Below are 24,797 nucleotides of genomic sequence, written 5' to 3'. Positions count from 1 at the left end.
GCAGCTGTTGACAAACTGTGTGTGAATGAGCACTTTTGAATATGAGCTTATGTGTGTGTGTGTGTGTGTGTGTGTGTGTGTGTGTGTGTGTGTGTGTGAGAGAGAGAGAGAGATGGAGCACAAGTTTGGCGTGCATATGTTTAGACAGAGGTGGAATATGTGTTTTTAATGTCAATGTCTAGACATTTGCATGTACTCAAGTTCAGCAGTAAATTGGTAGCAGGTAAGAAATCAGCAGGGGAACTTCCCAGCTTGTCTTAGACCGTGTGGTAAAACAGACTTGACCGTTCCAGCACTCTCTCACTGTCTCTAATCCTTCTCTGCACTCTCTGCTCCTTCTGCTGACCAGGCTAATAATGCCAAATATGAATATAATGAGCTTTAATGAGAACCCCAAAACTGCCAGCTCTTTACTGCAGGCACACAAAGGTGAGACTGTATTTCAGTGAAAGGGATATGTGTGTGATTTAGAGAGTTAGTGCTTGAAATGAAGTGTGGAGAAGTGGGGGATACTGTTCAAGTAAGTGGGGCATAGCGTGTGTAAGAGATGACCAAACTGTCCCGTAATGCCATGATCACCACACACGCGATATACAGCCGGGTGAATGTAGCTGTGGGGTGGGAAAGAGGGCAGTGATAATGTAGCTGAGCACAGCTGAATGTTAAAAGTGTTGAGGACTGACTGACATGTTCCCGTATGTATGTCTTCTGTATGCTTCTGTAATTTTATTCCCTGCAAAACTTCATTTCTTTTCAGAGACAACTGCTGCGACTGTCCTGCAACTGTTTAGTGTAGATGACATCCTGAACTTTTCTATTTTTTGTTTTGGCTAGGCTATTCCCATTTACTGCTTTGGGTTTCCAGTTTTTAACAAGCAAATTCTAACCATTATTGGCATTTTAAAAAATGTAGTATAGAAAATAAACTGCACCTCAAATCTGGCCTGTGGAAGTTTTCCACTGTGGGAAAATTTCTTGCAGCTACATCAGCTTTATTCTTTTACTTATGAGCATGCAGCAGCAGCAGCAGCAGCAGAGAAAAGGCTGGTGTTTCACAGTTTGCTTTTGTGGTGAACTGAAATGCTGCTATGCTGACCAGAGAGGCTTTTCATTGCGTACGGGATGGCATTTAAGCCACAATGTGAACACCAAAGGAGGAAGTAGAGGGTTACTAGACTGCAGAAAATACAGTCTATATCACATTGAGAAAGAGGGCAATCTAGACACTTTTACCCCCATCGGACTGATTCAAATCAGCGTTCACCCAAAATGCTACTCTTATTAGGGTGCCTTGGTGGCCTAGGGGTTAAAGTGCTGACCGGGTGTTGCAACGTCCCCAGGTTGCGTCTGATCGGGAACTTTGTTGTATGTCATACCCCATCGCTCTCTCCCCTCATTTCCTGTCATCTCTCTGTTGTGGGCTATCTAATAAGGTATAAAATAAAAGAATTATAAAAAATTTAAAAAAAAATTTAAAAAAAAAGTGTACTGCGGCTACCACTTTTATTGAACTTCATCCGGCTGCACCAAACATGCGTTTTGAGTGCAAAAGTGGTATAAAACAGATAGAGATGTGAATGAGGGAGAGAGTGAGGGGGATGGAGCATCGAAGCTTCTGTGTTTACAACTAGTTGATTCCTCTCCTTTCCATTCATGTCCAAACAAAGAAAGTGAGACAGTGCAGCACCATCAAGTACAGTAGTTCATTCGTGACCAGGCCTCTCCCGGTGTGGTCCAGATAACCATCGCGTACTGTACCCCCCAGGGGCAGCAGTCTGGTCCACAGATATTTATTTTATAAATATTAAATATCCTCCTCACCACGCTGCCAGACACAGGGTGCGAAGGACTGGAAATAACATAAGATAGCAGAGAAGAAAAGGCAAGAGAGAAAGGGAAGACCAACAGAAAGTATGAATGAATGAAGTCGCAGAGGGGAAAAAAAAAAAAACGATAGCAGAGAAGAAAAGGCAAGAGAGAAAGGGAAGACCAACAGAAAGTATGAATGAATTAAGTCGCAGAGGGAAAAAAAAACGATAAGAGTGTGAGCCAACTTAAAAAACAGAAGTACTAAATGATCACTACTGTGTGGTATTGCTAGTCAGATAACACTACAGTCCTTAACCAAAATGCACATTCACACCCACTTGTACACATACCTAAACACACATACCACACGCAGAGCGTAGCGAGTCAGCTCGTGGTGACATGTCAAAATGTAGCGTTTTGCATGTAGGAAGTAACAACCGTTGGTCCAACAACAGGCACACACAGAGAGGGAGAAAGAGAGAAAGAGAGAAAGAGAGAGAGAGAGAGAGAGAGAGAGAGAGAGAGAGAGGCACAAGCAGAGATGAAGAAAGGTGATATCCTGAGTAGCCTGTTCCTGAGGCCACCCAGCACCAGAGTGTCTGCACCTTCTCATTCAAACATCAACATACACACAAAGAGGCCTAAGGGCTACTGCTTTTTTACAAGAGAAAATTACTCAAAAAACAGTTTCACCCAATTAAGCCCTGTTTATCTTAACCGTTGTTCTCGTGACTGTATGCTTGCACTCAAAAATGTTTTCATTCATTAACTGCATTGATCTTCAGTCTATACAGTAACAGGTGATATATTGTAGACATCCCACAGAGGATATCTCTTCTGCGTGACCCACAGGGACCCTTTAGAGCCCCTCTGTGTGATTAGTTTTGTGTAGGGTCAAAGGACAAACATGAGATGACACATTGAGTTGTTGGTTACATGTAGATTGATAACGGGAGGAGATGAGAGTGGATGCACCAGCAAATTTACTCAATTTTCATCCAGAGGCTAACAGGCATGTATGGGTCCGTACAACTTCACTTCAAAATCCAAAATAGACTTAAAGATTAAGCAATAACACCAACATGTAAAACTGGAATCACATTAGTGTAAAGAGAAGTCTGAAAGGGGGTTTACCTGTGACTTGCAAAATGGTGACTTTGTCCCACCTCGGCTGAAAAGTTACAAGTAAAGAAAGCATGTGCCCAAGAAGCAGCATATCCATCGTGTTTTTTTGTCTTTTCAACACCATGTTTCAAAACTCTCAGTGACGTCTCTGATGATCAACAAGTTTCCTTATCCCTCCTTCTCCCTCTTTCCATATGCACCATTTTAGGTGGCAGTGGTAAAAGCATGGATGACAGGGTGCTGGGTTTGAGTGTATAAGCATGAGGTAGAAAGAGTGTGCATGTTGGGTGAGTTGGGGCAGAAGTCCTGAAGAAAGGAGGAAATGGAGGAAAGGGGAAGGTGAGGCTGAGTCTTCATGGCCCCCGGAATTCTTTAAAGACTTGTTTGTACAGTGTGAGAAAAAAAATGTAAACATGTCACTTTTCATTAGGGCCCCATTCCTCCCAGCAAGCAAAGAAAGTTATGTCTCTATACCTCCCTTTCGTTAATCCTCCCATCAGCAGCATGCAATTAGTGATTGTGGGGTTTGTCTTTGGCTGATGCTCCAAAACCGCAGAAACGACAAAAGAGTGAGAAGAGACAGAAAAAGAGGGAGGCGGGGGAGTGAGAATGAACAAGTTTTGAAAGAACAAAGCACTGGCATCTCAACCTGGTTTAATCAAAAGAAATAAATGAGTGCACATGAAGAAAAAGAAGAAAGGATGGCAAGTGAGGAAAGTCAAAAATTGTGTCGAGACTGATCTTACTGTAGGACAAAATCCTTCCCTCCCGCCTTACATGTGGTCCTTTTCAAACCAACCTCTCGCTCCCTATATGTCCCTCCCTGCCCTCTTTGACTCATCCTTCCTCGCTCTCTCGTCTCCCTCCCGGGAGGCTGGGTCCCCTGACCCCGTGTGAAAGTCAGCAACACACATTCCACCACAGTCCACCCTGCTCTGGGAAAGTTAGGCCATGCTGCACGAGAGACAGAGAGAGAGACTGAGGAAGGGAGGGACGGACTGAGAGAGAGAGAGCTTAGAGCAAAATGAAAGATAGACAGGAGAAAGGAAAAATGGATTAAAGAAAGAGACAAAAACTACTGTTGGGTAAGGCTCACAGTGTCTGGTGTGACACACTCACATACTGGACTGAGCCGCCTGCCGACGAAGACTCCATCTCCGTCTCTCCATCCTATAATCTCCCAGATTCCTCTGCATATTTTGGCTTTCTCCTCTCTGGGATGTACAAGTCTCAGTTTGATGAGTCTGGCATTGGTACGGTAACTGCTAAATTTGTGTCCTAAACCCCAACTGGGTTCGTGTTCTGCATAGTCAAACTGCCTTTTAAAGGATGTCTGCAGCTTCAGGAGGCTTCAGTTGGAGGCTTCAAACTTGAACACTGGCTGGATAATGTGAGGTGAGCATACAGTACGATACATACAGTGCAGTCTATAAATGTTTTGACGGGAATAACGTTTTTTTTTTGCATATTAGATTTGCATATTCAGCTTTAAAGCGATATTGCATTACTTTTTAAAGAAGAAATAAAAAGAAAAGAGGGCTTTTTACCTTTTTTTACCTTCAGTCTGGTTTTCAGCAAGTAAAACACATGCTAAGTTAGATTTACTGCTGTTAATGTATAAAAGGGCCCGTGCTTCACCTTTCACCCAACATGGATGTGATCACCATCAAAACTCCAGAGCTGAAAGTCAAAACTTTAAACTTATAATTGTTGAATTACAAATTTAATGTGCTGAATTAGCACCAAAACCAAGGAAATATATTACTTTCCAAATACTTACAGACTGCAATGTATAACTTTGAAGAGAGGCATAACTAGGAGAGTGAAAGAATAAATGAAAGAAGGATGGAGAGGAACAGTGTTGTGCTGGAGGGGCACAGGTGGAGAGAGAGAACCAGAGTGAGTCAACAGAGGGATAAGGAGTGATACATCACTCAGCACCTTTGATAAAAATCCTCCGCTGGCTTAACCGCACCGAACCACTCCCATGCACTGTAACCAACGCACTGCTCCCTCTGACTATTGTTGGACATTAGATAGACAGAGCAACTGACAGAGAGACTAACCTTTAAGTAAGAAGAATGAGAGGGGAGAGTAGGAGGCAAGGACAAAATGACAGCAGATTGTGACCCCACCTTCTCTAGACAGGGCCCTCCTGACTTGACCCTGGTGAAAGCTCTGTAAGTATGGAGTTAATCAAAAGTGTGTTAGGATGACAGGCAGGGGGCCCTTCATGAGGCTGCGCCAGGGGCCCCAGCTCCACAAAGCCTGCAGTGTGAGGGGGGCCGTTCACACAGTAATTGTGGTTGTGTGGGTCGGAGCAGGGGAACACCACTAGTTAGTCTGTCTGCTCGTGGCAATAATAAAGAGCCCACCAGCGTCTCTGCATGATGACATGTACATCAATCTGGGTGCCCACCTGATGACACACACACGGTATTGGGCCACATTCTGTATGCCAACACGTACAGCTTACAGGAAATGTGACAGTAAAAGAAAGTTACCACACATTCTGACTTACTAGTGTTAGTACTACTTTTTCTACAAGACTTAGATTCTCACACACACACACACACACACACACACATAGGCCTTTCAACAGACCTTACCTCTGTAATAATGAAGAAGTCATCACCAGGCTCTCCCTGCACCACTATCTTCTCTCCATCCTCAAACTGAACAGGCTCCAGAGCATCGGCCACAGTCAGACGTTCCCACTTATCTAGAGATTCTGTGGATGGAAAACACACACAGATCAGTAAAACAATATGTTTATTACACTGATCAATGCAAGAGTAGATACACAAACATGCTCTATGTGTTTGAGTGTGTTCCATGGTCTGAGAGGATGTCTCTTGCTCAAGTCCAGTAAGCTGGTGGGAACGATAATTCCTGCCTAAGGCTAATCCAGTCATTCATCAGGGACCATTACATCTCAGATCCCCCTGCCTCCTCCCTCATCTCATGGAGCCTCATGGAGCAAAAACACCTTAGAACTACCTCCTAAATCTGTAAGACCCCAGCTCTAATGATTCTGGGGTGTGTTGACAGAGAGCTGCCCTGTGTCTGACCATACAAAAACTGTAAAGTTTTATTCCAAACCCAGTCAGGTATCCCTGATAGAGATGCTCGCTCCGGGTAAACCGCCGTAGATAAGAGCATCTGCTTGGTGCTTGTTAAAGTGAATATGTACAGGATGTACTTACAGCATAAGCTTCAATCAAATAAATAGAAATTGTAGTACAAACCAAAGTGGGAGTAATGTTTGTTCAGTGGCTGGGATACATCTAAAAGGGTGGAAGATCTAATGCTGCTGGATTCAAACTGAATATTTTCCCTCTGTTATTGTAAAATGTAATTCAGTTACACTCTACGGACAGGACTATAATTGTACGGGCATATAATAATAAAGTTAAGATTACATTAATTTAAAGGAATTCAATATAACATTAAAACTATTAAGATATTTTTTTCAAAGCTCCATTTTTGAAATTCCGTTAAATGTACAAGAAGAACATTGACTATTTGTGAACCAGTCCTGCCAAAACCTGTGATAGAATCTATCTTTTTCAGTTTTCGTTGATTCTGAGAGCCGGTGGCGACAGCTGTCTTTCCGACTGTCCACATTTACAGTGACGTGGTTAGCCCACGGGATATTTCTAGAAGCTGTTGGTATTCACACAGAACCCAAAAACACAGACGGTCACACATATTTACTTGGAAAAATGTTCCAACCAGAGGAGTTTTGAGCAACTCTCAACTATTGATATTTATAGAAAAAGGACCCACTAATAACTAAATACATCCACATAGAAGATTCACCAAATGAGCTCATCCTTCTTTCACAATTCAGTGGATCACTGTTGCCTAATCTTAACAGTCTATACATCTACATGTGGAATGTGACTTATCTGCAGTGAAAACACTCCTCATCTTTAGTTTTGTCTAGATAAAAGGATGAATCAGTGTTTTGATTTGACTAAGAGACGAGTTAGAGGCGTAACACTACAGCAGAATCTCTCTGTCTGAGACTGTTGTCTCCTGATGGGCTCAGTAACTGATCCCAGTGTGTGTCTATTTGTGTGTGTGTGTGTGTGTGTGTGTGTGTGTGTGTGTGTGTGTGTGTGTGTGTGTGTGTGTGTGTGTGTGTGTGTAAATGTGTATGTTCTTAGGATTAACTAAGGTGAAGTCTGATCGGTTGGAGGTGTCCAGTGTCCCCTCCGGTGGGGCCGTGGTGTCTGACGGCCCCAGATGAATGTCCTCTGTCTGGCTGCAAGTTAAAGGCAGCAGGTCCTATAGCAGTGATCTTTAACAGCTCAGCATGTAACATGATACACAAATGTGCTGACTAAAGAACCTACATTTCACGCTTCGCAGAGCCTGCACCCACTTGGATCACCTTGCAACGCACATAGTACGCACCCAAGGGAATTGGCCATTGGGATGTGTGACAAAGAACATGTTGTCCGCCCCCCGCCCCCCTTCACTCATCGACATCAAGGGCTTGTACCCAATTTCGTGGCTATCTCAAAAATCAAAGACAAACAAAAACACTCCCGCCTCCTACCCCTCCTCCAATTCAAAGAGGTGGAGCGGAGAAGCGGAGCGACAGAAAGAGGAATGAAGAGAGGAAAAGCACTTCGAAGAGGGAGGCAGGCGTTTGAATACAGGCCTCAACAAGGCAGTCCAAAAGGGAGACGCAGAAGAAAGGAGGTGAAAGAAAAGAGTGGATCTCGCAGAGACGTTCTCCTAAGACCTGAATCAAGTGTATGTGTTTATTCAGCCAGCTAATAACTCTGTACAGGGGGCTTGGCCTTACTCTATACACTACACACACACAATCAAGTAGAAGGGGATGAGATGTCAGTTCCAATTGCAACTCGTTTTGAAAGTCTGAATGAATCTCATTCGCCATTCCTCCAATGGCCTGAGTAGGCTGGTGTTGTCCAAATTCCAGTGGGAAAAGCGAGGCTTATCTTAACTCCCTATTCTTTAATTGTCCACACAGATTGGCTTTAGTATGAACAGTGCGAGAAGATTAGGACTGTACACACAGACCTTACTCAGCTATGGGCCTTGTGTGACAACATGTGCCTGTGTTTATGTGAGCTAATCTACAGTGTATGTTGCACTCGCCAGGTTTAACTGCCTGCACTCTGGACTCTCTGACCTGGTGTTTAAAATGAATGTGAAACATGGCATTGTACACGACATGTACACCACACTACCTTAGTACATGCAGAAATAAACAGTAAGACCAACATATTCATTATGAGATAAGTTTTTAAACCGTACATATTCATACAGACTTACCAAGGATGGAGACCTTGCTGAGGAACTCTTCATACATCTTTCTCTTCCTCAGTGTGCTGCCCTGTAAGAGAAAAAGAGGAAAGACACTCGCCATTACACACACTCTCTCTGTTTTGTATGTCAGTGCTCCACAATTATTGTAAAACATTATAAAAATTGTAATTGTGATCATTCTGCAAAATATTGTGATCTTAATGTCTTGGTTTCAAGAAGAGGAACTGATTTAAAAGTAGTAAAAAACAAAGGTCTCGCTCATACTGTCTTACGGTGGTTCTAATCTTAACAGATTCAAATAATGAATATTTTGGAGAGACTAAGAAAGAGCCTTGAAAAAACTACATGTTTGTTGTCAGATAATTAAAATAGAGAGTGTAAATGGCAGACAATGATCCTTCTTGTTGGAACTAAAACATTTTTCCCACTGATATTGAAAAGATTTTCTTCAGGAAAGAAAATTCTTTCCATTTATGTTGATGTCACGTTCATGTTTTGTCAGTGTAAGGTTTCTCTTTCTCTCTTTTTCACTTGAACTCAAAGTTTTCAATTTTACTGTAACTTTTATTTTGCCCAAATTGATGCATGTTGCTCACTCAGTGGTCACGTGTAATAAATGCACTTTAAATGCCACAACTGGTTTTTGAGGCCAACAGTAGTGAGACATTACATTACAAACTATGGAACCATTCAAATTCAAATTGCAGTATGGGGTGATCTATCACTAAGTGTAGACGCAGTTCATGGGGTCATACTTCTGGAGGTGTGTATAACTTGTGTGGTAATGTTCATTGCATGTGTGTGTGTCTGTGTGTGTGGCCCACCCCACCCACCAGGCATGGGGACTTTCCCCTCTCTGCCTCTGCCATGAACATCAGGTGCTTCCTGACAAGTCTAGACCCAGAGGACCTCTTCCCTAACTGCATTTCTCCTTTTTCCTCTCCTTCATTGCACAGAACCACTTGGAGAGAGCGGGAACATAAAGAGAAACAGAGAGAGGGTGAGGAGAGACGATCTTGTCCGCCCTGTGTCTGTCTCTGCATATGGAAATGATATATTGAGGCTTGGGGTGTCTTTAGTGCATAAGTGCCTGAGTCCCGCTGCTGCCTCTAATTTCATATAATTTCACATTTTGTCTTAAAAGGGGAGAAAATGTTCCCAAGTGAGCCAACGTCAAGCTCAAAATCGTAAACAACTTGATTAAAGGAATTCTAGCCTGCATCGCCTCCCTCCTGGATAAATGATTTGTGTGTGTGTGTGTGTGTGTGTGTGTGTGTGTGTGTGTGTGTGTGTGTGTGTGTGCACGCGTGCGGAGCGTGCAGTCTGTTTTAGGTTCTGCCACTTATGTTTCGTTGCTGTCTCTGCAGAGACGAAACTTCATGCTCATTAAGCAAGCAAATACAAACACTCACACATGTATACTCTACCTCTAACACAATCTCACATGCACCCACAAACACACACACACACACACACACTCACTCACACACATGCACCTTCCACAAAAATGTTGAGTTGGTATCTTGATTTCATAGCCTCCCCATAGAGCTCCTCAAACAGGCTTGCTGAGCTTAAAGGCTTACCATGCGTATACAACATTACATTACACAGCAGGACTGATTTATGCGACTGGTGTGGGAAGGGCTGGGTGGGCCAACATAGGGGTTGACCGGGGTGGATGGAATGAAAATGATACTTTTCTAAATTTCTGATTCTAAAATTTAATCATTTATTTTGTTGGTGCACATTTTCTCTTTGCATTCTTTTTATCTATCCTTATCCTTCCGTCTACTTGGGAGGGCCTGAGCACATGTTTCATGTACAAAACTCCCCAACTCCTGTTGGCCATAATGTGTTCGCTCCTCCCGTGGTTAAGGATGAACCAGCCTCTGTGTCTGCTCGCTGTCTTTGAGATTCATCAAAGAGTTGAGGTGTGGAGCGAAGCCAGACTAAACCAACCGTACCTAACGCACCATCCCCATCACCTTCATCTCTGTCCAATGCGCAACATACACCCCCCAAACAATCCTCCTCATTTCTTGGTATCATTTCTCCTCGTCTCCTTTCGTCTTGTGTTCTGTTTGTTGACAGTGGTCTGTCAGTTAATGGCTTTGTCTGTAGCTGTGCGTGTATAAATACTAAGATGACAACAGGTGGGTATTGTATGACTGGCAGCAACACAATGGAGAGAGTGTGTTAATCACAGGGAATGGTATTACATTGTTTACTAAATGCACTCCTTCATAAGGAGGAGAGGAGGAGGTGGGGACGGGGGGTAAGGTAGTTTTGAAAAGCCGCTTTGGCTCAGATAACATGACAAAATAACTTGACATGTTCATATTGTTATCAGCATGCTCAGTGGTTGAAACTGCTTCAAGACCAGTTTTTTTCATTTTTGCCATTGGGTGGAGACATAAGGTCCAGGGTTAAGGGGGAATTATCTACATGGGATGTCTTCAAGGGCACATGCAAACATGTACATGCTATAAAATAGGGCTGGAATTAACTATTATTTTCATTATCAATTAATGGATTAATTTATTAGTTTATGAAATAATTCAAATAACTGTGAAAAATGACCCTAAGAGGTTCTGAGATGAGGTTCTTCAAATGTCTTGTTTTGTACAACTAACAGTCCATAATGATATAAAAGACAGAAAAGCAGGCATTTGAAAAGCTGGGAACCAGAGAAAATTTGCTTGATAGAATAACAGAAAAGATTATGGTGGAAGGAGAATGGTGGAGATCCAGCAGTGAAGCTGATGTGCAAACAATGAAACTGATGGTAGCTGCAGCACACCTTCCCAAGCTACTGACTAACAAGCTGCAGATACTCAAGCACTCAGCAAAACCTTACTGGGAAACACACACACACACACACACACACACACACACACACACACACACACACACTTAGACACTCAATGCTCATTGTGTTGGCTTAGACATTGCCAGAATACCACACTTTATAAAAACAGCTTTACAAATCATTGACAGCAGTAATTAACTACAGGTTCACATAATTGAATCCTGCTTCACCATGTCTGCCCTCATGCTGCTGCTGCTGCTGCTGCTGCTGCTGCTGCTGCTGCTGCTGGAAGAAACGAAGGAATGAGAGCCGGAGAAAGAAAGAGAGAAAGTGAGAGAGAGAGAGCGAGAGAGAGAGAGAATCCTCTCAAAGGAAGGTTGCCAGGGCAGACTGTGCCCTCAGTTAAACTATGTGCTTAAGAGGTGACTTGAGTGCTGGGCAGGCCAGTGCCAACTTTAAATTGAGCTGAATGGTCCAAACACAAACCTTATTCCATCTCTGTGGCTTCAAACTGTTTGACACAGAGCAGAATATCCACTGCTGATGAAGGCTTAGATGCACACAAGTGTTTGTAAGGTTAATTGGAGGCTAATCTAATTTATTTGGAGTAAGGCGTGAGGAACATTTGAGGAAGTATTAAGTTGGGCACGGAGACAACAATTAGTCATTCTAACAGCACCCAGAAATATGTGTGTTTCCATTTTAAACATTTAGACATTCCTGCTAGATATGCTCCTGGAGCTGGAAGTGTGTGTGGAAGCATTAAGGGTGACCCTCTCTCGCCTCCACAGCCCTCTCTTTTCCCCCTTTATTCGTTGAGCAGAAACATTAAAAGCGGAGGTGGTGTGTGTGTGTGTGTGTGTGTGTGTGTGTGTGTGTGTGTGTGTGTTTTGAGCATAACTGTTTTATAAGTGTTTTAAGGAGTCTTGAGTGGGAGAAAAATATTGCAATTGAAGGACCACAAAAGATAAGAGTGTAGAGAGTCTACTACAGTACATTTTTATCATCATGTGTGTGTGTGTGTGTGTGTGTGTGTGTGTGTGTGTGTGTGTGTGTGTGTGTGTGTGTGTGTGTGTGTGTGTGTGTGTGTGTGTGTGTGTGTGTGTGTGTGTTGGTGTGGGTACTTCAGAGATGGAAGAAGGAATCATATTCGTCTGATGCTGAAATACTCCAAAACAACACAAATTCTTGAAAAGCTAACACCTATTAAAGATACAAGATACATTGCATTTCTATTTGAGTATTCAACATCCACTGGGGATTAATGTGAGACAATACTACGTTATATGCCTGTAGGTGGCGACACTAATATGGCTGCTACTCCTTTTAATTTTTGCTTCCAGGCAGGTGGACTGGTCTAATTGCAGCCTGCTCAATGTGGATGTGTTTGCGAGTTTCAAACATTTAGTAGCAGCAGAATTAAAAGGTTCCCTGTGGAGTTTTTGACCTCCAGTAGTGCTATGGAGCTGTTTTTCGATGAGTGGGCCTCTGTGTTGTTTATGATGTGCACGCGCAGGTGATGTGATACACATTCTTTTACACTATGTCACAGATTTACAGGTAGAGCTGACAGCCAAGATAAGCTGTAGTGCACCAGCAATGACAGGGAAGAAGAAGACTGCAAACACACAAAAAAAGGCTTTGCTAATGTTTTATGAGGAAGGAAATACAGTATATTCAACATGTTTGTTAGAGCTCAAGGATACACACAGTGAGTTATGTTGAGAAATGGAATGTAAACATAACTCCACAGGGCACCTTTAATTTAAACTTTAAGTAATGGCTACCCTACCAGGTTGCAACGAAGTATTAGCCTGGGCAATAGTATGTGAAGCAAGCTTGGACCTAACAGTGTATTCTGAAGTTCATACCATGAGGATGCGCCGGTAGCTGTCTCGGTCAATGCCCCACAGTTTGAGATCAGTCTTGGCCTTGACAGTGGCAGCTCTTGGAGTCCCATAGATCAGGGCCAGCTCTCCAAAACTACCACCTTCTCCAATACCCGTCACCCACTCCCCGTTCACATACACCTGCAGACAGAACAAGAAACAGAGTGATGGAGAGTGTTACATCTTAGGCTTAAATGCTTCTGAATAATATCAATCATTGCTGGGTAGTTTGTGTGAAGAATTTCTTAACCCGTTCTAAGACACCTTCCCCAATCCTTCTTCTCCCCCTCTCCCTCCCCTAAGTTTTTGGGCAGTTTGATATGCTCACTAGGCTTGTTCCTGAGCATTTGATCCTCACTAAGCCCTCAAATGAGATCCTCTAAAAGGCCCTATATCCCTCCTATCTCTCCATCCATCCCTTTAATTTCCTCTGCCCTGTCTTTTTAGGACCTTCCCTTTGATTTGGGAGTGATGGAGAACAGAAACCCGTGGTAGACTTTGTAAGTCTACTCCGTATAGGCACTCACATGCTTGTTCACCTACATGCACACGCACACACATGCACAGCTCTATTTAGGCCAGCCACTATAGCTCTACAGACAATACAACCTCATTGAGACTCATTCAGGCTGTCTCTGGGGATGTTACGGTTTCATCTGTCGACACACTATCCACTATCTTGTTGACTTAATAACACAGAGAGAAAGGAGCGGGAGGGAGGGAGGGTTTATCCCTCCGGTGGCTGTGAATTGCCAGAATTGTTGCAAGCCATTATCCAAGGCTCAGAGTAGACCTCAGGGGACTCATCCTTCACTATAAACTGGGGTGGCTTCAAAGAGACGCAGAGTGCTGGCTACGGTTACGTCAAGCTTAGAAGAACAATCATATGAGTGTTTGCGAAAGTGCTACATCAGAGCATACAGTACAGGTAATAGTATTTTTTCGCTGTACAGTTTCCCGTTCTAGTCCTAAAGTATCTCCCGACCTGCAAGTCTTTGTTCTGTCTTCATTGTTGTACATCTGATCCCATTAAGGTTTTACACACACTGACAATCAGCATGACGGCCTAACTGGAACAGGTATGCAAGAACTTGCAGAATAGGTAGGGCAGACTGTAAGGACTGAAATTGGAAACACTTGCACTGTATCCAGTCAGCACTATGCGTAAGGTAAACTGGAGTTCATAATGAAACAATTTAAGTCTTGAACCAAGACGAATGCTGTCTCACAGCTGTCACTGAATTTTCAACATATGAAAATCTACAGCTGTGTGTGCCTTGTGGTAATTAAGAAGCAACAAATCAAACATTCTGGAAGGTGAATGAGCAGGCAGTGTTGCTGTGTATATCTGTTTGTAGTTACTTGGAATGTGTTTCTTTCTAAGTGTGTGAGAGAGAGGGCTGTCTTTATTTGTTGTCTATTTGGCAGCAATTATTTAATTTTAATAATACTAATAATAGTGCTAATAATAAATAAGCACAATTGCTTGCAATAAGGTAAAAGCACTTAAGTGAAGTTATCTTAAAAGTAGTGCTGTCAGTTAAACGCGTTATTAATAGCGTTAACGCAAACCCATATTAACGGCGTCAATTATTTTATCGCAAGATTAACGTTCTTTTTGGCATAGCAAACTTTGTAGTTTTTTTTCACATGCTGTTGCAACAACTATTAACGTTAGAAAAACTACAACACCACACCGGATCTCGCTAGACCGGAAACAAAACAACAGGCACGCCGCACACACTTGTTTGGGCTTGCGAGCCGGCCAAAGAATAGTAGGCTAACGTTACGTTTTGAGTGGATGGCGAGCACATGTGAACTGAGCTATCATCGCAGCACGTCCAGTCTGAAATACCACTTAATGGCCAAGCACACAGCTGAGCTCAAAGCCAGGCGACAAAAGCACAGAGCAAGCCAATCCACTTTTCAATGTTGATAAGAGCATTAAAATGAGAAAAAAATAATTGGACAAAAAGAAATCTAGGGACATTTAGAATAGATAAAAATTATAAAATATATTATAAAAATAAAAATGCGATTAATTGCGAGTTAACTATGACATTAATGCGATTAAACGTGATTAAATATTGTAATCGTTTGACAGCACTACTTAAAAGCATTGCTCACGAAATGTCAGATATAATCATCTGTGATTAAAAGATATTCCGTAACACCTACTCTTTAGCATTTATGTAGCAGTATATAAACCTTTAATACATGGTTTATAACACACTATAATGTAGTTGTAAGCAGACATAAGGATATTTTAAGTGATCATTTGTGTACAAATATAACTTCTCCTATGAAGATGTATTTTATATAATTACAAGTGTGTAATACTATATTGTCATTTATAATCACCAGTCAACAGTGATGGGTTACCACAGGAGGAGTTATAGTTTATTAAAAACCACTTATATCGGCTTACAATTACATTATAGTGTGTTATAAACTATTCATTAAATATCTGGATACTGTTTATATATGCTAAATAGGGGGACTTAAAGTAAAGTGTTACCAGATACTCATTATTTAATTACAAATTGCATTTTGGAATGAAAGCTTTAATTTCCTCTGTGTGTGCACCCATATAAATACGGGCCAATGTCTGTAAGTGAATACATTTGTGTGCAGACATGGAGGGGTGTTTACATCAGTGGCAATGGTTGTCAGCTTTCAGGCAGTTTATGGGATGCCAGCAGATTTACACCCCTGTCTAATGAGAGACATCTCCACACTTTAATAACCTCGGGACTGAGCTGTAAGTAGTTCAGAGCCTGAGCTGTGGCTGGGAGGCAGCAGCTGTCTGCAGAGAAAGAGTGGTGGATTGTAGGGAGAGGTGAAGGAGACACAGATAAGCAAATGGATGAGGCCAAGGATAGGTGTCTTCCCCCAAATTGGATGCAGAATGATAGGATCCTGGCTGTTGGAGTAGATGTCTAAGATTCACTGTTGGCAGACAGAAGAAGGTTGAAGTCCCAGCCCAGAGCAGGGTAGAACTGTGAATCTAATATAAATAATATGAAGATAATATTATGAGAAAAATAAGAAAAAGAGCGTAAATATCAAATACCAGCCTAGGATATGTTGCTACTGGAAGCAACCAAATTTCCCAAACTTCCGGTCTGAGTTAAGGTTACACAGCTTAGAGAGAGTTGTACAGACCAATGTGTGGTAAAAGGAAAAGCTGTTACACCCAACTAGTGGTTTCAACACACAGACTGGTTGAAAAGAGACAAGCCACAGCCTGTGATTAGTGATAAAAAAACAAAAACGATGTTTCTAACTAAAAAAGCCTCTATTATGAGAGTAGGATTATCACACACTGAAAATCAGATCCTACACAAGCCCTAACACTGAAGATAGCTGAGAAAAAGAGAAAAAAAACATTCAAGGAAAGACAAAGAAGGTAACATCCCCATCATTTGTGAACAAACATTTTTTTAATTAGGCCTAAACAACGTTTCATTTCAAGGATGAAATGTGGTCTTTTCAGTCTAATAAAGTTGGAGAAATATAATCCAGTGTGCAAATATTCTCGGTTTTCTCCTGAATTTCCTATCTTGTGCCTCGTCTAAATATGAGAATGGATATGCACACAGCTACCCTTCTGTAAAAAACAATCTTGGCCCTTAACAGTTGTATGTAGAAGTGCCATATAACTTATCTATTCACATTTGACCAGACATCACCTAAAACAATGGAAGTCAATGGTAGGAGTAAGTTGTTATGTAGTCTTTCTATCAAGGCACCATCTCAGTATTTATAAACTTCCTTCTGTCTGTCTCTCAGGTGGGCACGCTTGGCCAAGCTTGCCACCCTGCCTCTCTCCTCTTACCCTCTGTGTCTGCTCACCGCTGTAAGCTGATAAGGTCACTTCCTGTTTAACTTTCCGTCAAGTCCTGTTTTATCTTTCCACTTAACTCTATCGCTCTGCGTCAGGCTCACTAAGACAAAAGAGTTCTTTTTAAGAACTTTTTAAGTTCTTAGTTTGGCTGCCTTCACAGTGCGCTGGACACTCTAGCGCCATGTTCAGATTGCCATCGGAGTGGAAACCAACTTTGAAGCGAACAAAACATGGGGGAAATCCAATACAACCTGTTCATTGTTATAGGGAAACATTGTCTCAACATGAGTAGAGAAGGCTGGGTTTTTACCTCTAAGTCAACAACCCTTCTTATGGCCTACCCTTGAAAACAGGTGAATTAACGCTCATATTGGCACACTGCATACTGGAATCCCCTTTATTTATAATGGTTTGCTTTCGTCAATTTAACTTATAATGAAAGAAATTACTCCAAAGAGAAATTAGTGTTTGTGTCTCTGTGTCGGCCACTTACGTCCACTTCACCTTGGTCAATCACATAGAAGTTGTCTCCTTCATCGCCTGGAGGGGAGAGATAAGGAGAAACACAGGAGTTTGTGAGAGAGCACAAAAATAAGCAAGAAAAGTACCTGGAGCCAACAGGAAAGCTTCCACTTCCTGTTACTTCCACCTCCTGCTTAAGTTCTCAAAGGAGAATTTTAAAACCATTAAACCTAAATGGGTGCATTAAGAGATTAAAATCATTTTTCAAACACTTGTGTTAGAATCCCACTTTCTGTGAACTGTAAAACTGTTCTAAAATGCGTTTTGAGCTGTGATTTGAAGGTGGGGAGAGAGTTTATTAATGGTTTGTGAAATAGAGTTCCAGAGACGGGAAAGCTGTACGGCTATAGGCTCTAGACCCGATGGTTGCTAAGCGGGCAGGAGGTGTGTTGAGCATGTTGGACTAAGATTGGAGGATCTGGGAGGGTGTGTAGGTGTGAAGGAGGTCAGAAAGGTACGGAGGTGCGAGGTTGTGGAGAGCATTGAAAGTGAGAAGGAGTATCTTATAGTCAACAGATATTTGATAGGGGGCCAGTGGAGTTGTGGAAGGACAGCGGTGATGTGATCTATGGAGGGGGTTCTGGTGATGATCCGGGCAGCTGAGTTCTGGACCAGTTGGAGTTTATGGAGACGCTTGTGAGGTAGACCAGAGAGCAGAGAGTTACAGTAATCTATATGGGAGGTGACCAGGGCATTGACAAGGATAGCGGTGCTGATAGGTGTGAGAGATGGGCAGAGATAGTTGGTGGTGCTCAGGTGACAGTAAGCTGCTCAAGTGAGATTATTGATGGCCCGGGAGCTTTAAAGGATAGTTTGCTGTCGAGGATGACACCTAGGCTCTTCACTTGGGGGGTGGGAGGGACTATGGAGTTGTCAATTATTACAGAAAGATTGTCAGACTTGGCCAGAGTGGATTTACGTCAGAGATGGGGACTCGAGTCGCACTTAAGTCGCACAAACAGTGACTTCAGACTTGACTTGTGACCCGACCCAAAAGACTTCAGACTTTACTTGGACTCGAGCTTCGAGACTCGTCAACAACCTGTTTTCATTCAATTAAAATTGACATGCCAGCCGATACATGTTTGTTGTTTCCTCTGTCTCTCACTAGCTAGGTCTGCTTCAACTACTTGCTGAGTTTCTATCAAATGTGCATGGCTGGAAACTCAAAAGTGTTGTCCGCTTTGCTGGCTGGATCTCTGTGGTATCATTGACAGGGGCATGACCCTTGTAGTGAGCCATGGAATCTGGTTGGTTGATGTCTACTAAAAGCATCTAGTCTGGAGATAAGGCAGAAAAATGGTGAAGTGTTCCTTTAATTATGGTATCCGTTACATGGGGCTCAGGGTAAATTATGAAAAAGACTCAGAGCCACATACAAGAGCACTGTGAAGCTTTCCCTGCAGCTACCTCTTACAATAGAACACAAATGCAACTCCATTCAGAGTGTAGTGGGTGATGATGCATGAGTATACATGACACAAGTATGCATGTGTATGCATTTCGTGAGGGTGTGTATGACTGTGTGTGTGTGTGTGTGTGTGTGTGTGTGTGTGTGTGTGTGTGTGTGTGTGTGTGTGTTCACCTGAAGATTTGAAAGGCTGAGAGAGACCTGTGTGTAAAGTTCACAGGAGTTCACACAGCTAATTAATACTGAGCAGAGAGTGCTCGTTAATCATACAGCTCTATTTGTAACACAAAACGCTCCTTGTCTGTCTGATGGTCTGTCCCAGTGGAGACCTCACACGCACACGCACACGCACACGCACACCCAAAGACACACACTGCTGCAACCTGGCCCTCTTCTATCTCCCTCTTTTTCTTTCTTTCATCTCATCTATTTCTCTTTCAATTCCCTCTCACTCTGTCTTTCTCCTCTTCTACTCTTCCTGTCTTTTATCACTTTGGTGCTCTCTTTGGTCTTTGTTTAGCACACTTCCAATCCCCCTGTGCCTGAGAGTGCAGGCAAATATTTGACAAGAACATGCACACACACATAGACACACACACCTCGTTTCAACACAAGATAATTGATGTTAACACTGTTACGGTTCTTTGGCTTTGCTCAAAAGGAAAACGTGGGTTACATCCTCGACCTCTAAGGTGTTTTGTATCCACAGTTCTGTGCATCTTTAAGCTAAACATGTCCATCTTTCAAAACTGATTTAATTTTGGAATTTTTTCTAGAATCAATAATGAATTGCTTATACAGTAAGTGGGCGCGCGCACACACACACACACACACACACAATTGGATATATGTCAGAAATAGTGAGGAAATTAACTTGATATATTACTTTAGACAATAGATTGCAATTAAAATGCCTCTATACTCAATTTTGCATGTTATGATAGTACATTTTCAGTTTGTTTAAATACCCCTTGGGCCACAGAGTCAATAACTCTTAGCTGTGTCTAAATAGTGTGAGATGGGCCAGTAGCAGGGGTCTTTTTTTCTTTTAAGCTGTACAGTATTCCAGACATTAGCAATGACATCAGCGCTGTATATACTGTATACCACACTCTATAGTGTATATAACAATAGGCTGTCTGGGTCTGGCGGCCCTGCAAAGTTAGCTTGACTTATTATCACCAAATTAGGACTGATATACCCCTGGAAGCTGTCTTAGAGTAGGTGGGAGTGATAGAGCGAGAGTGTGTCCTTTACTTTATGTTTAAGAGAGAGAGAGAGAGAGAGAGTGTGTGTGTGTGTGTGTGTGTGTGTGTGTGTGTGTGTGTGTGTGTGTGTGTGTGTGTGTGTGTGTGTGTGTGTGTGTTTTTGCATGGCATGCTCCACAAGTGTAACCTAGGTGATTTGATGCAGGTGTGGACACGGTATTATCTAAAAGAGGACATTTGTCTGTGAGAATGTGTGCTTTCAGTGTTTTGAATATGTGATTAAGCGTGTCTGTGTCTGTGTTTGATAAGAGTTTGAGTGGGGGGTACTGGAAAAATACAGCCAGGCCTTGTTAAGTTCTGTGTTCCTTCAAACTCCAGAGATGTCTAGAGTGAAGGCTTTGACGACTGTGGTTAGGCAGAAGAGAGGGACCTGACATCTGGTGCAGACTGAGGGAATGTATGAGTGGGACAAAGAGAGGAAAAGGGAGGGAAAAGGGAGTGGTAGGACAAAATGAACGGGAGAGGCAGTGTAATAGATGAAATCTTTGAGATTAAAGGTTCTTTTTTTTATAGCAGCGCAACAACCAGCGCTTAGTATTTTCCTGACTTTGGAATTTGCTTTGCTCATCTGCATGGTATTTTGGTGGCCAGTGCATGGTGCGCTGGTGAGAGGAGAAGCACAAACAGATAGTAGGCTCATTTAAATGAGGCAGTACAAAGTGAGTTGTACAAAACTCTGCTGCCACTTTGGCGATTTTGTCAACAACAGCAAATTAAATATTTAGAGCAAATGTGCAGAAATTTAAACAAGTTTCAACATTACTAACATACCAGTTCCACAGTTTACCCATCATTGATTCCATGAATTCATCTAAACAAAACAGTTACACTTACCTTGCTGGATGACTGTTTCCCCCGCGATGTGAGTGACTGGGAACATGGCATCAAATATGTCACTGGAGGAGGAGGAAGAGAGAAGGAAAGAGGGAGAAAGAACACAGTTATTACCAACATACCTGCTAGTATGGTGAATTACCCCACAGTTCTTCTGAATCGTTTACTGACATACACACACACACACACACACACACACACACACACAAAAACACACACACACACACACACACACACATACAAACGTACGCACGCACGCACGCACGCACACACACACACACACACACACACACACACACACACACACACACACACACAAGAACTTGTTATGCAGAAGGGCAGCATGATGGGAAAGACAGGGCAGCCATCACCACTATATCAACTCTGTCAACTAGTAGCATATGCAAAGAGACAGGCCTGAGAAAATTCTGAACTCTGAAAACTGGATGACCCCAACACACACACATTTGTACAAAACGCACACACCTGAATGTGTGCACAACTGATTTCTTCATCATCTTCCACATCCAAACAAACACCCACTATATTCAGTTAAAATAATCTTAACGACCAAACATATGCCAATAAGATCAAGTGCGTTTTAGTCCAACAAACCCAGCAGTTCTGTTCATTATCAGGCTCCAAAACATAAATTCAACAGTTGTTTTTTTTGACAATGACATTATTACTACTTAGCTATTACTACTGGTGTTTAGACTGATCTTTGTTAAATGTAAGTACCAAACATAAGATTATTATCATCAAATTGCAAAGCTTCAGCCACTGGCTCTGCATCTTTACATCTTATTAGTACTGCACATAGGCTGGAATACGACTCTGTGTTGTTTCAACACATGATCAAAGCCAGTATCTCTGAGTGTATCTTTTGAAAGAGGCGCTGAGAAAACAAACAAAATGATGGCTGTGCCTAAGCACTTAATTTCTGTTTCAGCCTGGCAGGGAAAGCGCCTGTTAGACTCTGTATCCTTCCTCTCCTCCTCTCTGCCCCTCTCTCACCTTCAGGGTATATTTATCTAATCAGTCGCATACCACCCGTCTTATACAAAATATAGAAAAAAACAATAAGAGGGTCAGGCATATAACAAGACATATAAGACCTGTTGAGTGAATGTGGGGCAAGTTTGAGCCCGTTCTTGAGTGTGTGTGTGTGTGTGTGTGTGTGTGTGTGTGTGTGTGTGTGTGTGTGTGTGTGTGTGTGTGTGTCTACGTCTGAGTATATATTGCCTATGAAAACACACAGGTTTGTACAAAATAATGTGTGGGTGTTGAAGATGTCTGTGCTCATGACAGTACACTACACTACACAGCTTACACAGCCAAACACACCTATTGCTGAACACTACCAACATAAAAGTGTTACTGCCCGGTAAAAGAAACTGCAGGTCAACAGATGTTGGGGAGATCTGAGGATGTTATTGAGTGGTTTGGAAGTGAGCGGAGCTTTCTGGTATTTGTTTATGTGACACTGAATAAAAAGCAGACTTAAGTAGGTGGATTTTGGCCAAATACACCCACAGGTAGGCCCTGTGCGATGCAGCTGGTCAGTGACTCACACACACTCGTGTTCAAAAAACACACTTTATCTTTGAAGTGCAAAAGCCTGGGCTAAAAGATGCACAGACACACTTACGTATTCTACAACCTCCATATATGCATGTGGTTCTACGCATGTAACCCATACACTCAGTTGTGCATTTCACACACTTGTAAGTACAACAGCATACAGTATTTAAGTACAGGCATTCGCAATGAAAACACGCATACTGGCACTCTCATATGACACACAAACTCACCCGCTTTGATGGTGATTAGTCAGGGCAACATCTGTATGTGCCCACAACTCTCCTCACATCTGTGACCACCTGCGCTCAGCATGGAGTCTGTTAATTCAGGGAGCTGGTCACGTATAACTAATAATGTGCGGTCTATGAAAAAAATTACCTTAGCAAAAATGAAAAATCAACAGAAGACCAATTCAACATAGAAATAGAGTAAAAATACCAAGGGAAAATCGGCACATACGTGAATTATGTTAAAATGATATCTTCTTCTTGGGGCGACCTTTAGCTCACCCAGTAAGAGCATCTGCCCCATGTAGGCTGAGGCCTTTGCAGCGGCCCGGGCTCGAATCTGACCTGCAGCCCTTTGCTGCGTGTCATCCCCCATCTCTCTCACACCTTTCCTGTCTATCCGCTGTCACTCTGAAATAAAGGGGAAAAAAGCCCCCAAAAAATCTTAAAAAAAGATATCTTCTTTGGGACAAGATATATCAATGCCATCTAACTCAAGATAGGTTGTGCTTTGGTATGAGCTCTTTCGTGGTGGCGGTGGTGATGATGATGCATCACGCAGCTAAGTAGGATGCTCGAGCCTGAGACGCACAGTCATGGCGAGAGGATCAAAGGCAAGCAAACCTGTGGTTAGGTAATTACCCTTGACCACCTCTCTCTTTCCATGCCCTGCCTCTCGCTGAATGCATCGCTGAGCTCAACAAAGACACTTATGCAGGTAATTACTTCCCCTCGTCTCTACCTGTCTCTCTTTCCCTTTCTTCATCCCCAACTTCCTCCCTGTCTGTTCTCGATCACTTTTTCTCTTCCTCTCCCCTCTCAATTACCTCTTTCTTCCCTCAAATTCTCTCGCTGCCCCACCTATTTCTCTCATCTCTCGGTCTATCGCCCCCTCCCTGCCTGTCCCAGATTAAGTGATTAATCGTGTCTTTTCTGCTACCTGTAGCCCCTCTGACCTTATGTAAAGGTAGAGCACCCCCACCCACCCACCCACCCAACAATGGAGCTGCTGTTCTGACAGAGACAGACAGAAAGAGAGAAAGAGACCCTGCAGACTCTGAAGGGGCTAGGAAGTTCACCTCCACCCTAGGAAGGGAGAGAAGGCTTGTGTCATGGTTGAGATATGTGGAGATACTTACCATGCATGCAAGAACACAAAAAAATGCAAACATGCATCCATGTAAACGCCCAATTGTTTTAATACTATCCTTGCTGACATTGTTTTGATCTTATTTGAAATCCTTACAATCTGCCCCCCTGTGCAAACACACCCTTGTCCAGATGACATCACATAGATGTGTAGTGCATTGCCCGTTACGTATATGTGTCTGTTTGTAGCGCAGGAAATTATGACACTTTCATGGCAGTGATGCAGCAGTGATGAGGCCAAAAGATGCAGTCATGGGTAGAGTTAACATCAAAATGGATACAATTAGAGAGAAGAAAAACGTTTATGTAGCGCCATGAATTGCATTCTGCTGTGCTGCTTATGAAACTGTGCTTTTTGTAGTCAGATTAACCACGCCACACGAAAATGTAGCTGCCACGTCAGGTTGCAAGCTTTACAAGCATATACTGTACGTGTGTTTGTGCGAGAATGAATGGAAAAGCTTATGTGTGACTTCACTCTCTCTTACACACATGCACACAACAACGCAGCAACAGCCTATTATTGTTCTCAAACACCCATAAAAATGTGGTTAGCTTGGGGGATTTCAGTCATTAATGAAATAAAATCAGGCCTGCTTGTTGTAGCTCGATTGCTTGTTGTTCTTCCGAGTTGGCGTTGGCTACCTTTCTTGCTCACCTCTTCCCTCCCTCCTCGTAATCTCTTCTACATCACAGCTGTTTATTTGTTCGGCAGCAGACGTCTTATTTCTTACACTACTACCTCAACACACAGCACCACCATTATTCCATTAACACCAAGGGGATCTTTAACAGCATGTCTTTGTGTTGCATAATGGGCCGCAGCATGTTGAGTTACACAAGCCCTTAATAGGGAACCAATCCAGAATGCTCACTCGTCTGTGGGAAGACGTTTTACAATAACCAAAACAATCAACAATTGCACCGCATACAGGAACTTCCCAGCTCTCCAAGTTGTGCTTGGCAGCAATGTGCCACTGGTTTGGCTGGTATAGTGTTAATGCTTGAAGGATTAA

The 24,797-nt window shown here is 42.6% G+C and overlaps 1 protein-coding gene across 1 annotated transcript in view; it reads right to left on the bottom strand.

The window, feature by feature from the left end:
- The window catches only part of prkar1b (protein kinase, cAMP-dependent, regulatory, type I, beta), a 62,786-nt gene that overhangs the window by 3,261 nt on the left and 34,728 nt on the right, over positions 1-24,797 (bottom strand). The window contains exons 5-9 of the mRNA XM_078269754.1: positions 20,822-20,883; positions 17,280-17,326; positions 12,922-13,080; positions 8,248-8,308; positions 5,544-5,665 (exon numbers count right to left, since the gene is read on the bottom strand). Coding sequence (XP_078125880.1) covers positions 5,544-5,665; positions 8,248-8,308; positions 12,922-13,080; positions 17,280-17,326; positions 20,822-20,883 — 451 coding nt within the window. The remainder of the gene's footprint in view (positions 1-5,543; positions 5,666-8,247; positions 8,309-12,921; positions 13,081-17,279; positions 17,327-20,821; positions 20,884-24,797) is intronic.

Source organism: Sander vitreus, chromosome 15, assembly GCF_031162955.1.
Source record: "Sander vitreus isolate 19-12246 chromosome 15, sanVit1, whole genome shotgun sequence".
In the NCBI taxonomy this organism is placed as follows: domain Eukaryota; kingdom Metazoa; phylum Chordata; class Actinopteri; order Perciformes; family Percidae; genus Sander; species Sander vitreus.
This window is presented reverse-complemented; position numbering and strand designations above follow the sequence as displayed.